Below are 18,953 nucleotides of genomic sequence, written 5' to 3' on the forward strand. Positions count from 1 at the left end.
GTGAAGGCAGCAGAGGATCAAGTAGGTAAAAAGACGAGGGCTAGTAGAAATCCTTGGGTAACAGAAGAAATATTGAACTTAATTGATGAAAGGAGAAAATATAAAAATGCAGTAAATGCAGCAGGTAAAAAGGAATACAAACGTCTCAAAAATGAGATCGACAGGAAGTGCAAAATGGCTAAGCAGGGATGGCTAGAGGACAAATGCAAAGATGTAGAGGCTTATCTCAATAGGGGTAAGATAGATACTGCCTACAGGAAAATTAAAGAGACCTTTGGAGATAAGAGAACCACTTGTATGAACATCAAGAGCTCAGATGGAAACCCAGTTCTAAGCAAAGAAGGGAAGGCAGAAAGGTGGAAGGAATATATAGAGGGTCTATACAAGGGCGATGTACTTGAGGACAATATTATGGAAATGGAAGAGGATGTAGATGAAGATGAAATGCGAGATACGATACTGCGTGAAGAATTTGACAGAGCACTGAAAGACCTGAGTCGAAACAAGGCCCCTGGAGTAGACAACATTCCATTGGAACTACTGACGGCCTTGGGAGAGCCATTCCTGACAAAACTCTACCATCTGGTGAGCAAGATGTATGAAACAGGCGAAATACCCTCAGACTTCAAGAAGAATATAATAATTCCAATCCCAAAGAAAGCAGGAGTTGACAGATGTGAAAATTACCGAACAATCAGTTTAATAAGCCACAGCTGCAAAATACTAACACGAATTCTTTACAGACGAATGGAAAAACTAGTAGAAGCCGACCTCGGGGAAGATCAGTTTGGATTCCGTAGAAATACTGGAACACGTGAGGCAATACTGACCTTACGACTTATTTTAGAAAATAGATTAATGAAAGGCAAACCTACGTTTCTAGCGTTTTTAGACTTAGAGAAAGCTTTTGACAATGTTGACTGGAATACTCTCTTTCAAATTCTAAAGGTGGCAGGGGTAAAATACAGGGAGCGAAAGGTTATTTACAATTTGTACAGAAACCAGATGGCAGTTATAAGAGTCGAGGGACATGAAAGGGAAGCAGTGGTTGGGAAGGGAGTAAGACAGGGTTGTAGCCTCTCCCCGATGTTATTCAATCTGTATATTGAGCAAGCAGTAAAGGAAACAAAAGAAAAATTCGGAGTAGGTATTAAAATCCATGGAGAAGAAATAAAATCTTTGAGGTTCGCCGATGACATTGTAATTCTGTCAGAGACAGCAAAGGACTTGGAAGAGCAGTTGAACGGAATGGACAGTGTCTTGAAAGGAGGATATAAGATGAACATCAACAAAAGCAAAACGAGGATAATGGAATGTAGTCGAATTAAGTCGGGTGATGTTGAGGGTATTAGATTAGGAAATGAGACACTTAAAGTAGTAAAGGAGTTTTGCTATTTGTGGAGCAAAATAACTGATGATGGTCGAAGTAGAGAGGATATAAAATGTAGACTGGCAATGGCAAGGAAAGCGTTTCTGAAGAAGAGAAATTTGTTAACATCGAGTATAGATTTAAGTGTCAGGAAGTCATTTCTGAAAGTATTTGTATGGAGTGTAGCCATGTATGGAAGCGAAACATGGACGATAAATAGTTTGGACAAGAAGAGAATAGAAGCTTTCGAAATGTGGTGCTACAGAAGAATGCTGAAGATTAGATGGGTAGATCACGTAACTAATGAGGAAGTATTGAATAGGATTGGGGAGAAGAGAAGTTTGTGGCACAACTTGACCAGAAGAAGGGATCGGTTGGTAGGACATGTTCTGAGGCATCAAGGGATCACCAATTTAGTATTGGAGGGTAGCGTCGAGGGTAAAAATCGTAGGGGGAGACCAAGAGATGAATACACTAAGCAGATTCAGAAGGATGTAGGATGCAATAGGTACTGGGAGATGAAGAAGCTTGCACAGGATAGAGTAGCATGGAGAGCTGCATCAAACCAGTCTCAGGACTGAAGACCACAACAACAACAACCTTGCGTACGCAGTACTACCGCCATCTATTGGTGCATATTGCTATCACATGACTTTTGTCATCTTGGTGTATGACTTAGGGTGATCTTCAGTGTTCTACGTCAGGGAAGTTTTTTTATATGCGTTAACGACTTGTCTTCAGCTGTAACGGGCAGCTCTAAAGCTGACTGTATGTGTAACTATAAGACTGTCTTCTTAGCTGATGACCAAGCCTAATTGCTGTAGATTCAGGTCAGAAGCTGAATAATATAGCGAATAATGAGCTGGAAAATAACAACTTTTGGCTTCAGCTAGTAAGTTGTGGTAGGACTGATACCCTATACATCCAGTTTCTTACACATGATTCTGTTCGTGATTTCCCTTGTGACACGACTAATGAAACAGAAAATACCTGGTCTCATGTGATGGTAAGCTCTCGTGGATATTGACTATCTTCTGCTTAGATACACTGAAACTTGTTTACGTTGAGTAATTCCATTCCTCACGCAACTTACATTAGTCATGTGTCATTCGTGGTGTTTATTCACGAACCTTACACGGGCTTCTTTTTAAATACTGCTATTGGGGTTCTGACGCAGTGTATATAATCGCTTAGGAGATTTTTTGTTAGAAACTTTAGCTTCTTTAAAAGAAATAAACGCATTCATTCAGTGGAAACGAGATAGAGAATCGATATTTCTGTGCGAGCACGTAATTAGCGCTCACAGCACTGTGTTGACACCTGTTTAACAGCTTTCACAATATTTGATACCTCTTCACGAGAAATTGCATGTTTTGAAATTCAGGTTGGAAGTTCCCCTTACAGGGAACTCCTTCACTTCCATTTAGAAGTATTTTATGAGTTTAATTATTTCATGGGAGCTTAATTAGCTGAAATCAAAGAAATAGTAGGTACAATTGTCCATATAAAAGTACTTCAGATCAATTTGATGTAAACCAATGAAATGAACTGGAAAGTGCGACGACTGGTCCCATCAACAGGAAGCGGGGTGCCTTATTAGACCATCTTGAATATGTTTTTCCACCGTTTCCCAAATAATTCCGGACATATGCCGGGATTATTCTACAAACAGGCTTTGATTTCCTTGCCCTTTATTAAAATTCTATATTGTGTGTTTTATGTTGCTATTTTCACTGTTATTGATATGATGGAGAATTATATTTTTGGTAAATTTTACAGATTTGTTTTCGAGCAGTTCTGGATATCTCGTGACATACTAAACGATTTTGTCTCTTTGACGAGACATCCAATAAAGTGCAAATTAATAAAATAAAACTGATGAATGAGAGAACTTAAGTTATATCTTGAACTTCTCCTCTTCTTCAGTATTGTGAAAGTAGGAAGTAGGAGTAACCTTAATTACGGATATTGAGATTTAATCTTGTGTGTGGCATAGAGTATCCGTATATAACACAGGAATTACAAGGATTATTAGAATATATTGATCCCCAAATGGTCTCGTTGCAAGGAGAGAAGAATACAGTCAATTTAAAACTACGCGGCAGTAATCAGAGGCTTGTAGAATCTGGATAATTTGCTCTGCAATTCACTCTTCAGTGTTTGGCAGAGGGTTCCTAGAACCGCTTTCAGGCTATTTCTCTATTCTCAACTTTCGAAAGGCATGTGGGAAAACTGAACACCTATATCTTTCCGTGTAACGTTTGATTTTCCTTACTCTGTTACGATGATCATTTCTCCATGAGTAGGTGGGTTTCAACAAAATATATTGGTTTTCGGAGGAAAAAGCTGATGATTGTAATTTTGTGAAAAGATCTCGCCGGATGGAAAACACCTTTTGTTTGATGATTGTCACCCCAACTCGCTCATCATACCCGTGGCTCTCTCTGCCCTATTTTGCGCTAAAACAAGACGATCTGCCCGTCTTTGAAGTCTTTCGATGCTCTCCGTCAGTCCTATATGTGGTAAGGATCACATAAGGCACGCTAATACGCGAGGACGGACAAGCGTAGTACAGGCAGTCTCTTTGGTAGCTTTATAGCACGTTCTGAATGTTCTACCAATCCAACGCAGTCTCTGGTTCGCCTGCCCCACAAATATTCTGTTTGATGGTTCCATTTAAACTGTACGTAATTGTCACCCCTAGGTATTCAGTGGAACCCACGTGGTAGTTCTTCATGTAACACGTAACTGCTATGTGAATTTTACCTCCAGCACCTGCATTGCGAGTATATTTTCTCTTTTAGATGTAGTATCTTAAATTAAGGAAAAATAATAGTTTTGGTTTAAGTTTTTGATTAAATTAGCTCCACAGACAACCAAAATGCACTTCCTGCATTAAGCTAGTTTGGAGTACATGTAGTGACATAACGGATTAATGTGTGAGCTGAAGTTGCAAGAAGCCTTACAACCCGACCACGTAACAGTTCCAAACATATGCTACGCAGAAGAAGCAAGGGTTAGGAAAACTTACAGCTACCAGTGGAATTCCATTAACGCTTTGAACACGAAGTACTTACAATCGCGAAATTGAGCACACGGAAGTCATAATTACAAATCGGAATGCCCACGTGAGGACAAATTACGTTACTGAAAGATGCGTGGATATAACACGTTAACTAATTACTAGTGAGATTACTCCCAGTGGAACAGGGAACCCAAAAGCAACGATATTAAGATCAAGCGTGTTCTAGGAAGAATCCTTGATTAAATCACATTCTAGTGGCACTGGAAAAAGGATATGGTAATTGACAGAACCCTTCAAAATAAAGAATGTTTAATAAAAATGACAGATGCTTAGGCTATTGTTCTCGGGCAACATATTGCTTAAATTTCCCCAAAAATAATTATAGCGAACTCGATAAAAGACACTGACATAATTATGTCTGAACATGAAATGTGTTCAATCTCTTACATTACCCAACTGTCAATCCTTCACTACGTCTTGAAACAACGCAGCTTACTTGTACGATTATCTGTGAATAAATACTCGGTTCTACGTGGCACACAGTAGTCGAGTACACTTGACTGCTATGAATGTGAGTGAAAGATTTCTCGGTTCGCTTCATTACCGCAAGATCCTTTTAGAAGGAATGTGCATATGAAAGTGAAGTACTCTACAACGTCATACAACGTGTATGCAAAATCCTTGTTCCTAATGCAAGAGTAAATAAATGATTTAAAATTCCTGGAGATAAAGAATGAAGCTTCGATTGTGATGGTGTAAGATGCGCTTTCCCACTATTTTGCCCTTGCTCGTAAATCAGATATGACATAACCTTTTCCGTCTCACAAGGTTCGTCTTCGTATTTTGATACGATAGACTTTTCACATCAAAATCGCTTTACGTTGACTGTGTTCTGGAATTCACAATTACGTCACAAGCATTGAGTATTAAACTGACTTTTAAAGGTGCTCAAGAAACAAGTTATTATTACTAGAAAAAATGTAGGGATTTCGTCCTTTATAAGGAGGGTACTAGGGGCGCAATGAAATTGCTTAAATTATCTAAGGGGAGTTTAATATTTTACGAAATTGTGAAATACTTTTGGAAGCAACCAATAGGAGTGGTAGTAATGTCAATAAAACACATACACACACACACACGCAAACACACTATGAACAGTTTACTATAATTTATTGTTTTACTTCCTTGATATGCGTCTTTTCGTCAGCTTACAGTCTTTTTAATGTTCCAGAACTCGTTCGTGATGCGCTGTGGAACAGAATCTCACTAACGGATCTAATAACTGAGGTAAGCCGCCCATTTCATCCTTACTTTCGCACGTTTTACGTAGTGATAATATTTGAATGTCATCTGATGGAAAACATACTCAGTCTGTGGGACGCGGGTTTAAAACTTCGGGTAGTTTACCGTCTTTTACGAGTGCCTGCCAACCATTTTTGTGGTCAGTCAGAAAGCGGTGGAGAACATACTGACCATAATTCCCAGTCTGCACGTCCATTCTTGTCCAGTCCACTGAAAGAAATGTTTCTATTCTCTATTTTCTTAGCGGGATCAGGACTATGATTATAAATGAAGATTTGGAATTCTAATGGATACATATACTTAGTACAGTTTCTCACGCATAACATGAAGCATTCATTATGTTCTACTGACAGTAAATCTTTCTATCCTAAAACTTGTCATAACTCTATTATTTAATAGGTTTTATCATGTGCTGCAACCAAAATTTTCTGGTATTAAAGTACTTAATGTACTACAATTAAGGATGTTTTAGCTCCAATTTTAATTTCCATTGAATTACTCGAAAACTATTAGAGGTAGCTTAATGGGGTCACTTAGTATTTATTTTTAGTTTGAACTGAAGCATCACAAAATTTTTCACATTTCTAAGTCTAATATTTAGTGTCTTCAATTTTTCTTAAAAACATGGATTCGGATTAAAATTTTTGTTTTATCATGTTGAGACTTGCACCAGTTAATTTTGACATACAAGTGCACATTATAAACAATTTATGACTTTCTAGCTTTATTATTTGGCACCACATATTTTTTTCTTAAAACGATGTATTTAGGAAAAGTATTATCTAATCACTCTAAGACTTGACATTTAAAACATTATTACATTAAAGTATATGTTGACAAAGTTTCAAAAGCAATTTTAACTTTTGATTTTATTCTTAATTATGGTGCAATTATTGTGCAGTACTCGCAGGCGCGTTATGGTGACGTGGCGCTACTAGTAGTGTACTGGGGTAAATCCCGGCACACTGGCTCGCCCTCGCCCCTGTATCTCACAAACGATACAGCTCTTGTTTCGCTGCAAGTCGGAGAAATACAAGCACGCCAGGTGCCCTCATTACATTATTCTGAACAATAAGACTATGGTTCTTTTAGAGTTCTTAAATCATTTGAATGCAATAGGAATAATTGACATACATGAAAACAGGCAGTACCTCATTAACGTTGTTTGTTACACAGCTGCAATCCGTTTCGAAAATGGAATCACGAAACCACCAAAACTTGCTGTAATGTTATTTCTCCAAGGACAACCAATTTCGGCCAAACGACCGTCTTCAGATCGCGTATTAACAGTACATCAGACTGAGGAAAATATATTGTCGTGAAACACATTAACCTGATGTAATGTTAATTCGCAACTTGGAGAGGCTCGCTTGAACGAAACACGTTGACGGTGAACGGATAGGCATTACAGCAGCTTTTGATGGTTTACGTCATGGCGATCTTGTTCCTTATTATTTTCGTCTATTTATAATGGAGTGAGATTATAATTATGGTTAGAATACTAACTGACCAAAATACGTAACTCCAGCAAGGGAACATCACCAACTTGAGCTCATAGTTTAAGGAGAGGAGAGCACACTTGCAAGATACCATTGCCAATAACCGAAGCGGCACAAAAATTTGGGTCATAATTCTGAAAGAGCGCAGTTATGACCTTTTAAATGTATAGCTTTTAATTACGCGCGGTCACTACCTGTTTGTCACCCGCTACGCCCCACTGCAGAAATTTAATGCTCGAGCTCGAAGTACTTTACAGTGGAGTGAGTAAGAGGTTTGTGAAACACTGTTTTGACCTTGGTAACACGCTTTCTTCATTGCTCAAAGTTCGTGGTTTCTAACCTGTAGCTGGTGCCAGAGATCTCTTTCCTCTGAACATTTTTATATTGCGATTTCCCAAAAGCAGTGTACCTGTACATGCTGTCTTCTTTGATTTTCGTCATCTTTTTCCGCAGTTGCAGATATACAAGTTTTACAAGTGAAAAACCGTCTTTCGCAACTGTAATGAAAGTTAAGTGTTAAGACCATTTTTGTGGACTGTTGCATGCATCTGTAATCATCATTATGTGTAGCGACCTGTACAAAGTTAGTTGCTATCATTTTTCTTCGTATTCTTTTCAATGGCTCTTCTCTCGAACTGCAACTGTGGTTGTGTCTTTACCTATTCCAACCATGAAGATGACGATCGACGGTGGATACAACTTTCTACACTCTTCGTTGCATATTACTTTCCACAAATAATTGAAACCTCACTAATCCAAAATATTGTTGTAATGTTATCGTTGTTATAATTACAGTATATCACATAAAAAAAGTTTTGGAAAGAATTGTAAAGTTCATTCTTTTTACTCGTAATGGTAAAGACTGGCTCTGGTGGAACTACATGAAATATATTCACAACTGCGTACGGACAACCATCAGCTGTATAATGGAATGACGTCAGAGCAACTTTGTGCCAGATCTCACCTCAAACCCAGGTTTCGTGCTTATCGTGAGCGGTCGCCTTGCCATCAGGCTGCATGAGCTCGCCCCACGGCCAGTCTGAAACTTCCATATGTCAATGATGCGTCTACAAACAGCACTCATACACCTGTTATGTGTATTCTCGGACAGGACTGACATTTTAATTGAAAGTTGCTAGCCCGGTGTCGGCTGATAATATGGTATTGCAATCCCTGTGTTGTCGACATGGATGCATCGATCTGGAAACTTTTCGAGATTTTTGGTAACAACGTATCCCATTTATATATTAAATATTTATATTAAGATATAAAGATAAGTCGTTGTCTAACGTTGTTACCAACAATCTCGAAAAGTACTTGACTGATTTACGTCCCACGCCAGCCTTCCACTGTGGGGGCCTGGGGACGAATCCCCCCGGGTCCCGACACATCCATTGTAGTTTCATGATAAGACGTACCGGGAACAAACCCATCAACAGCTATTAGTTCGCGTACAGTGAGTCTTTTACAAATTGTGTCGGCCCTGAAATGGGCCTTTTTTGGACCTAGGACATTGTTTACTTAATGCAGGTGCTCGAATTGGCGACCCTCTGACGCGACACAAGCTTGTGTAACGTCAAATGGTGTTTTGCCGAACTCTTTCAAAGATTCCTGGCATCGCCCTGATGTGACTGACGGCATGTTGAATGCGATCCATCAATTCCTCTTCGTTTCAAGGTGGTTCGCGTCCGGGTGGCTGAACTAGAACCTTGAAGAATCCCCACAGGAAGAAGTCCGTTGGCGTGAGGTCTGGTGATCGCGTGGGGGCCATGTCCTACGAGTACTTCTGCCAATCACCGGTCGTCGAAGAGTTCATTTAAATATCCGCGCACAGCAGGATTGTTATGTGCGGGTGCCCCATTATGCTGCAACAGCATGCGTAGCCGTATGTCCAGGGAAACATCTTCCAGCAGGCCAGTTAGAGTTTCTTGCAAAAAGTAAAGGTAATTTGCCCCCGTAAGTCGAGGAGGTAGACGAACTGGCCCAATCAGATGGTCACCCACAATGCCTACCCAAATGTTGAGGAAAAATCGTTCCTGGTGTCCGTGGACGTACGTGACGTGAGGTTCTCCCCTTGCCAGTAATGAATGTTTCGAGTGTTGCAAAGGCCATCCCGATGGAAGGTGCACTCGTCGGTAAACAACACAATGGTGGAGAAGTCGGGATCTCGTGCAACACGTCACAGAATCCACCGGCAAAACCGTAGCCTGTGTTCATAGTCCGCCACAGGATTTAGGTCTTGGACAGGGTGGAAACTAAATGTATGCTGGCCTTTATCCCTCAAAACCTCCCAGACTAACCGATGAGTGACCCCCATGTCATGTCCAACCGCTTGAGCACTTGTCGTAGGTACTTTCTCGAAGCGCTCGAGAATAGTCTCTACAAATGCAGCATCCTGTTGTGTTCGAGATCTTCCAGCATCACCATGATATCCCGGTAACGAGCCTGTTTCGCCAAGTCGCCGATGAATTGCTGTAAATGTTTGAGGGTGTTGGTGGCGACTTGCTGAATACCGTTCCTCATACAACCGTCGAGTGTGACGCGCATTACCGTCAGCTAGTCCATATCTCGTTGTTCTTCAAACGAATACTGTGCCGCCATGCTTACTGTATGACTAAATCGCAGGTGACGTGCATGTGTTCCGAAGCGAGGCTTATTTCGAATGCATCTGACGTGAGTTGGAGACAAACAGCAAGGCCTGTTCGACACGTGTGCGTATCACGTTGGGATAGTGACGGGGAGAGAGACGATTGCATGTGTGAACCGACAACCATAGCGTTGCCGTCAACCGACGAACGGCAATAGGACAATCCCAAGGCCAATCGGAGCGCGTGATGCCAAGTTTCCGTAGTTTAAAAATGGTCCGTTGTCGACCTACACAACATTATTAATTTTGGTTCCTACTGGCATCAGCTATCCAGGGTTACAATTTCGTGACACAATTTTTCTGCACCCTGTATATATATATTTTCTCCAGTGCATATTCTTTATTCTATATTGGGCTCTAGACAAAGGCGCATGGCGCACTGCAAGGTGCCTGATGAAAAAGAACTCGTTCTTGAGACCTTTTAACAGCCAAATTCGGAAGAGAAGACGTCTGGGGAAAACCTTGGAGTCTGGAGGATGGAGGCAGAATATATATAATGTTTTTTTCCCATGCATATATAAATGGTGTTTCCGTAAGCGTGTAATAACTTAGCAGGACATAGAGGATGCTCCACTGAACAATTACGGGTAGGGTACCTAGCGTCGGAAAGGCAACCTAAAGAGATAATAGGGATAAAATCACATCACTGTGTATTCTTTTATTTACATTAGTTAAGTGCAAATACCATTATTGACGGAATGAACGTACCATTTGTACTGTATTGTAGAAAATGTGCTGAAACAGACAGCCATCAACCTCAATTCAAGCATGACGCTGGCGAACAAGATTCTGACGCCCCTTGACAAATATCCCAGGTATATTTCGATTCACGTCATAGGCAGCTACAATTCTGGTAACTAAATCCATCTTCGTATCCACTGGGGCCTCATACACAAGTAATATTAGATATCCCCATAGGAAATAATCAAGGTGATTCAGGTCAGATGATCTTCCAATTCAGCGACCAGGAAATACTGTTCCGGTACTGCCTTCATCGCATTGTACTACACGTCTTTGAATATACTGTGAACTGAATGGGTCTGTCATTGATTCATAGCACGTTCTGTCATGGGATGATGTAAATACGATACATCAGAGCCACCTTATGGACCAGGGAAGTAAACAAAACCTGCAGCATGACTTCCTGGTAATAAGGCTCGTCCTCTTTGTTTCCTTGCGGGAAATACAGAATGTACAAGTAAATAAACAGCATAGTACGTGTAAACGTGCACATATGTTAGTTGTAAATAAGCTGGAAAACAGTAATGCTAGACAAAGCTGTAGACAAGTTTACTTCGCCGACCTCAGGTTCCCCACCTCAAATTGTTCAGTGAAGCATTCTTTGTTTCCTGTCACATTTTTGCACGCTCTTAAGAAAACGCTCTGATATTCTCTAATGAACGTTCGGACGTATATAGGCTACATATATTTTTAATATGTGTAATATATAAATAACTAGCGAACCCAGCAGTGCCTAGAATTGTTAAACATTTGTTGGATTTGGTCATACGTCTTAATCTTCTCCTACTCTGCTCTGTCCATCTCCTCCTTCCCCCTCTCTATGCCCATTTCCCACTCTCCTCTCTTTGTCCATTTACTTCTCCCCCTCTCTCTGAACTTGAGTCTCTTTTGTTTTTATTGCAAATTCAGATTTCGCAGTAGTATTCTAATCATAAGCCAAAAATTGTACACAAAACAATGTGCTGTTTTGTTTCCTTTCTCACAGTCGGTTTTCACAGAAAAGGGAAAGTTGTATTTATGGCCTATTAGCTTATGATTAGAATACTACTGCGAAATCTGAATTTGCAATAAAAATAAACGAGGTTCAAGTTTAGAGAGAGGGGGAGGAATTGATGGTCAAAAATAGGAGAGTAGAAAATGGACGTAGAGAGGGGGAGGGAGGAGATAGACAGAGGAGGTGAGAAGGGGATTAAGACATATGACGAAATACAGCACATGTTTAGCAATTGTGAGGCATTCCGGAGTTCGCTAGTACATTTATGTATTACACAAATTAAAAACATATGTAGCATATGTCCTTCCGAACGTTTATTAGAGTAAAAATTTAAAGTTAATCGGTCAAGTACTTTTCGAGATTTTTGGTAACAATGTTTATGTCAACAAAGGAGGTGGCTTACAAAACACTCGTTCGACCTATACTTGAGTATTGCTCATCAGTGTGGGATCCGTACCAGATCGGGTTGACGGAGGAGATAGAGAAGATCCAAAGAAGAGCGGCGCGTTTCGTCACAGGGTTATTTGGTAACCGTGATAGCGTTACGGAGATGTTTAACAAACTCAAGTGGCAGACTCTGCAAGAGAGGCGCTCTGCATCGCGGTGTAGCTTGCTCGCCAGGTTTCGAGATGGTGCGTTTCTGGATGAGGTATCGAATATATTGCTTCCCCCTACTTATACCTCCCGAGGAGATCACGAATGTAAAATTAGAGAGATTAGAGCGCGCACAGAGGCTTTCAGACAGTCGTTCTTCCCGCGAACCATACGCGACTGGAACAGGAAATGGAGGTAATGACAGTGGCACGTAAAGTGCCCTCCGCCACACACCCTTGGGTGGCTTGCGGAGTATAAATGTAGATGTAGATGTAGATATAGTAATATAGATAACCGTCCTATGTCGGCCATGTGTGTTGGTTTAGCTTTCCGATATTTTATATACGAAGGGATGAACCATATGCAGTCAATTACTTGTTCATGTTATTGATCAAAACTCATTATCGATAGTAATTTTCATGTTCCGATGACAGATTTGCATTCATATCTACTGCCTAAAAGAATCCTACTGTGGTTGATGACCGCGAAAGAAGAAAAAGTTACCCAGGTAGCCAAGGTCAACAGAACTTGCTACAGAGAAAGAATATTACAGCGTTAGCAACAGAAACAATTTCCGGGTAAAGCAACAGAAGGATCGTCCTGATATAATGAATGTTGTCCCAAACACAATAACAGTTCTAGAAAAACAGGAGGAGTACATGGTCGGCTACTATTGAGAATAACAGTTCTTGAACTACAAGCAAGTATACTGACGGTCACTACCGAGAATAACAATTCTTGAACTACATGTAAGTTTATTGTCGGTCACTATCGAGAATAATAGTTCTTGAACTACAAGCAAGTATATTGACGGTCACTACTGAGAATAACAGTTCGCCGCCGGTGTGGCCGAGCGGTTCTAGGCGCTTGGATGTGTGTGATGTTCTTAAATTAGTTAGGTTTAAATAGTTCTAAGTTCTAGGGGACTGATGACCTCAGATGTTAAGTCCCATAGTGCTCAGAGCCATTTGAACCATTTTGAACCAATAACAGTTCTTGAACTACAAGTAAGTGTATTGTCGCTCACTATCGAGAATAACAAAATGGTTGAAATAGCTCTGAGCACTATGGGACTTAACTTCTGAGGTCATCAGTCCCCTAGAACTTAGAACTACTTAAACCTAACTAACCTAAGGACATCACACACATCCATGCCAGAGGCAGGATTCGAACCTGCGACCGTAGCGGTCGTGCGGTTCCAGACTGTAGCGCCTAGAACCGCTCGTCCACTTCGGCCGGCCGAGAATAACAGCTCTTGAACTACAAGCAAGTATATTGTCGATAACCACCGAGAATAACAGTTCTTGAATCTACAAGAAAGGACACTGTCGATCACTACTGAGAATAGCTGCCGTGGTCAGAGTCTGTATACGCGGCCCTGGATATCTCAGGGTTTACTGGTGAGCGATCAACTTTGACGACTAGCCTGGCGGCACTTCTGATGTTGAGTCGAGACATCATCGAGGTCAAACTGGAACTCAGGAGGAGGAGATTAGTGTATAACGCTCCGTCGACAACGAGGTCGTTAGAGACGGAGCACAAGCTAGAAAACCTCACTCTGGTTGGCTGGACCTGGGTTTGAACCGTCGTCCTCCCGAATGCGAGTCCAGGGTAACCACTGCGCTATCTCGTTCGGTACAGGATTTCACACTGATTGGCGAGGTGCAGAGCGGTGTCCTGTAAGGGCCAGGAAATACAGGTAACAGCCTCGTGTCACGTGGCACGCGGCTGCGATCTAGTGACGGCTGTTTCCGATGAATGTGGAGCCCTCAGTACTGCAGCAGCTGGGGCACGCAAATTGAGTTGCGTCGACTTGCAGTGCCTTCACCGTGCATCAATCTGCATCACTTTGTCGTGTGGCGGGCGGCTGAATCATAAGGCATGAGACATACGCCACATCCCTCTCGCCCTCGCAAGAATTGGCAGAGCCATCTCGTTGCGTAGGCCATGGCTTTGAAGGAGACAACATCCGAAGATATGGCAATCGTTTTCCCCATGGAGGAGACGGCGGAGTCTTCCGGAAGGAGTGGAGCTGAGAACAGGAGACAGAAAGGCCCGGAGGGGATGCCCCATAGAAATGAAGCCTGCACTCTGCACGAGAGGGGAAGACTCTGGAGGATGTAGGAGAGGACAATGATCAAAGACGTATGTGATCCACAACAATTGCAGAACGGCATAGTGTTTGGGCTCGAGACAAAGGCACATGGCACACTACGAAGGTGCGCGTTGTGGAAGAAAAATCCTCGTTTCTGAGACATTTAACAGACACATTCGGAAGGGAAGACGTCCGAAGAAAACCGTGGAGTCTGGAGGATGAAGGCGTAATTCTGATAACAGGCAGGAAAGAAGATGTAAGGAAGAGCCATGGCCTGAGGACAAGGAGCAGGCAGCAGAGGCGACAGGACAGAGATATGCTACCACTGGATCGATTTGGTGCTGGCAGTCAGGAGGCCGCAGCTGATAGTACAAGAAGCACCAGGGAGACGCCAACGGTGGACGGATGCAAGCAGGCCACCAGTGTGTTGGCCCATGGTGAGCGGGCTCGAAGCGGGTGGGCTGCCATCATACGTGCCAGTGGTATGAGGCCAGCGGCGTGCGAATCTGCGATGTGCGGCCTTGATGCTGGAACCTGAGGAGGTACCGGTTCAAAAAATGGTTCAAATGGCTCTGAGCACTATAGGACTTAACATCTATGCTCATCAGTCCCCTAGAACTTAGAACTACTTAAACCTAACTAACCTAAGGACAGCACACAACACCCAGCCATCACGAGGCAGAGAAAATCCCTGACCCCGCCGGGAATCGAACTCGGGAACCCAGGCGTGGGAAGCGAGAACGCTACCGCACGACCACGAGATGCGGGCGGAGGTACCGGGACTGGTGGCCAGAGTGGCGGCTTCACCGGGACAAGTCACACCGAGCGGTGTGGGGGCTGTAAGGCATTCAGAGACGTGTCAGGGAAACCTGGCCAGGAGTACGGCGGCAGGGCGCTGGCAGCCAATGAGAGACAGGCGCTCGAATCAACAGAGGCCGCCGGGATGCGAGGTTGCTGATCGGCCAAGCCGAACAAGAAATGCAGGAGAAGAAACGGTGAAGCCAGGTCCAGAGTGTGGGAAATGATCCTAGAAAGCCTCTGACACCTCGTCGACAGCGTTGGGAGGAGTCAGGAGCAGTGAGTCGCCCCTGGAAGGAAAGCCGGCCATGGCTTCTGGCAGAAGGCACTAGTGACACTGGGCGTGGCCAGCTGGATATCTGCCGCCAGACCTGGAAGAACGAGAGACATGCAAAGCCGACGTCAAGAAAAGAGAACCAGGTCGCTGAAGGCGGTGAGACCAGACGTTGCCAGGCCTTGCGGTGAAACGTCAAAGACCGTAGTATAGGAGGTGCTGGGAAGTTCTTGAGACCGCCAGAGATGGGCGTGAGGAAGACTGTCCGAGGACGGCGACCAGTTGGGTGCAGCTTTGGGCAGGTTCCCACTGAGAGCGGAACGCGCGACATAGAGTTGCCTGTCGGAGAAGAAGGTGCGGACGTGAGACACGCGATATTTACAGTATCAATGGAGGAGGTTCAAATGGCTCTGAGCACTATGGGACTTAACTTCTAAGGTCATCAGTCCCCTAGAACTTAGAACTACTTCAACCTAACTAACCTAAGGACATCACAAACATCCATGCTCGAGGCAGGATTCGAATCTGCGACCGTAGCGGTCGCGCGATTCCAGACTGTACCGCTTAGAACCGCTCGGCCACACTGGCCGGCAAGGGAGGAGAGCTGGGAATGGAATGAGGACACTGAAGGCAGGTGTGAAAACTCGGCGACAGGTGGGATGAAGATGAAGATACAACAGGAGTTGACTGTTGTGTGGTGTGTGGTCATAAGGCACCAGTCGTCGGCACTGCCTTCTGCAACGCCAATACTTTATAATTTTGCTCTTTGGCGTCTTAACATTTTTTCTTGTTAACAAGCAAATGTACTGCATACAGCGACAGGGTCAGTGAAAAACATAGCTGACTTTTTTGTTTTTCATTACGAATACTGATAGGATTGTTACAGTAGACAGTCTAAGTATTTTCTTCGTGTACAGAATATTATCAACCTAGTTTTTTCTAATACGTGCTGAAGTATTTCTTTGACTTTTATGATAGACTAATAACTAAGAAGTATAAGGTGCCAAATGATCATTTGCTTCGCTGCTATGATTTTTTTTTCTTTTTCTTTTTAACCGTCTGTTGGCATGTGTACTATTTAACAGCTTTTGGACGCCATAACAAAGTATATTAGGCGTTTCAAAATTGATATTACTGGTCTCCAGGGCCTGCAGAAGGTACTTCCTAGATAAGGTTTTGGTAAGGAATCCGTGTCTGGACATGTACCGTTTGCATATAACGTTAATTTAAAATCGGATGAATTTGAAATCTGCTGCTTCACGATACGCACACAAAGTGAGTAGAGGGCGTCATCCTTAGTCCGTATTCTAATAATGACATCACATACCAGTTTCATGCGGCTAAAACAACATGTGCAAGAAATTGGTTCTTTCACAACTAAGAGGGTTGCTCCATAGACACGGCGCACACAACGTTGAAGAGGACGTCCTTCATCACATGGAAGACAACCCAACGACGAATACGGGAAACAATGGCTACGTCGTGTTGTCCTGTAGAGCACGGAGGTCAGAGTTCATTGTCTCCGATCTGTGTTTACAACCAAACGTTAGATTTCCAGGAATAGCTTCCTTATCAAAGCTTTATCTACTAAGTCCCCTTTACAAACCGTAGAGGCCTGCAATAGGAATAGCGAAACACCCAGTATAGGGTGAATCAGAACTCCACCAACCAAATTTCGGAGGCTGTACGGATATATTTTGTGATTATTTTGGTATAAGGTAACTCATGATCTCTGGTGGCTAGTTACAGAGTAAATGCATTTCGTTTGCTTACCCTCATTTTTCCTTGTATCTGTACGCACTGAAAATAGCTGTATGACAGCGGAAACGTTATGGGCTTAGTGTATTGTCTGGATACAATCTTGTTCCATTCACTAAGCAATAGTTGCTGTTGACGACAATAATGCCATTTTATTTTCGCCCTCAAAGTTGCCTTCAGTAATGTTAGGTTCTGTCTCGGATTCGTTTATCCGCCAGTGTTGGTTAACAGTGATGCACAGCAGTATGGATAGGCTTACTAACGAAGAATTGGCTTATATGCACCTCGTGTGTGGGTTCTCTGAGTGCACTGGAAGAGCGGCACAACGACGTTATGCTGAACCGTTCTCTCAGCGATCGAAACCACATGACAGTAGCTCTGGATCTGCAACTTTTGAAACCGTCAAATTTTGCACTGTTGTGCAGATATCTGTGTAATACAAAGGTAGATGGTGGTAAGGAATCAAACACTGTGCGATTACTCTGTAACATGCCACTGGGGAATGCGGGTCGCTTATACCAAAATACTCAGAAAGTATCCCCGACGAAATTGTGACGGGGGATTTCGGGTGCGCCACAAGTGGTGTGATGCGTGCGGTTGCAGACGCTGCAGGTGGAGGTGGGCTTCATCGCGGTGCTGTCGGTGGGCGTGGCGCTGGCGCTGGCGGTGCCGCTGACGGCGCTCGGCCTCACGTGCTGCCGCCTGCTGGAGGCGCGCGCCGACGCGGGCCGCGACCTCGAGCCGTCCGCCTGCCGCCGGCGCTCGCTGCTCTGCGGCCTCTGGACCGTGCTGCTGCTCATGGCGTCAGTACCACCACCCTCTCCACTAGCAGTGCTCTACAAGGGCACTTTTAGAGTTTCAGTTGACGCCTCGAAAAAGTTGTTATGCCACCCTGAATCTTTGGTTTACTCCTTCTCTGCATACTGGCACATTTTCCCCAATGATGGTTACCTGGCCGCAAACCTTGTAGGTAGAAGTATGCCATTCGGCTACTCAGGAAAAATTCCGCCTCGAAAATAACCGCGGCATCGTCCTGCAGTTGCCTCTCACGCAGTGGGTTCCTCTCAGGAAATAGCGAGAATTCACTGCTTACCATGTCGAGAAAACACAAACGGTTAGCCAAAACTTGATAGCCCAAGAAAGCAGCATTTGTGACCGTCACCTGTTCAGAATGGGATGGGGTGTTATTGTGGAGGACAGACACATCCAGACAGCTTCCCGCCATGCTTCGTCTTGAAAGAAACCCGTTACCACGTCAGGAGAGATCGGTAATGTGCTCCTGCGACGATTTACCTCTTAGCAGCGTGATCTGTTAGCACACAGTCATGGCAGGTCCAAGACACACACTGCATCGCCTTACCTAACGATGGCTGCGTCTTGGCCTTGGGCGTAGTGCTAAATCCAAATGTTGCCACTACTTTTTCTCCGTTGTCTCTGGTCATGCTGATACACCTAGTACTTATCCGTGCTTATTAGGTGAGTACACTACTGGCCATTAAAATTGCTACATCAAGAAGAAATGCAGATGATAAACGGGTATTCATTAGACAAACATATTATACTAGAACTGACATGTGATTACATTTTCAGGCAATTTGGGTGCATAGATCTTGAGAAATCAGTACCCAGAACAACCACCACTGGTCGTAATAACGGCCTAGATACGCCTGGCCATTGAGTCAAACAGAGCTTGGATGGCGTGTACAGGTACAGCTGCCCATGCAGCTTCATCACCATACCACAGGTCATCAAGAGTAGTGACTGGCGTATTGTGACGAGCCAGTTGCTCGGCCGCCATTGACCAGACGTTTTCAGTTGGTGAGAGATCTGGAGAATGTGCCGGCCAGGGCAGTAGTC

At 43.4% G+C, this 18,953-nt stretch overlaps 1 protein-coding gene across 3 annotated transcripts in view; it reads left to right on the forward strand.

The window, feature by feature from the left end:
* LOC126184014 (titin homolog) overlaps positions 1 to 18,953 on the forward strand; it is a 156,802-nt gene that overhangs the window by 33,205 nt on the left and 104,644 nt on the right. For all 3 annotated transcript variants that reach the window (XR_007536825.1, XM_049926370.1, XM_049926382.1), the window contains exons 2-3: positions 5,626 to 5,681; positions 17,700 to 17,899. Coding sequence is in view for 2 of the 3 variants with exons in the window: in XM_049926370.1 (XP_049782327.1) it covers positions 5,626 to 5,681; positions 17,700 to 17,899 (256 nt within the window). In the remaining variant the exon portion in view is untranslated. The remainder of the gene's footprint in view (positions 1 to 5,625; positions 5,682 to 17,699; positions 17,900 to 18,953) is intronic.

The sequence above is a fragment of the Schistocerca cancellata genome, chromosome 1, assembly GCF_023864275.1.
Source record: "Schistocerca cancellata isolate TAMUIC-IGC-003103 chromosome 1, iqSchCanc2.1, whole genome shotgun sequence".
In the NCBI taxonomy this organism is placed as follows: Eukaryota; Metazoa; Arthropoda; class Insecta; order Orthoptera; family Acrididae; genus Schistocerca; species Schistocerca cancellata.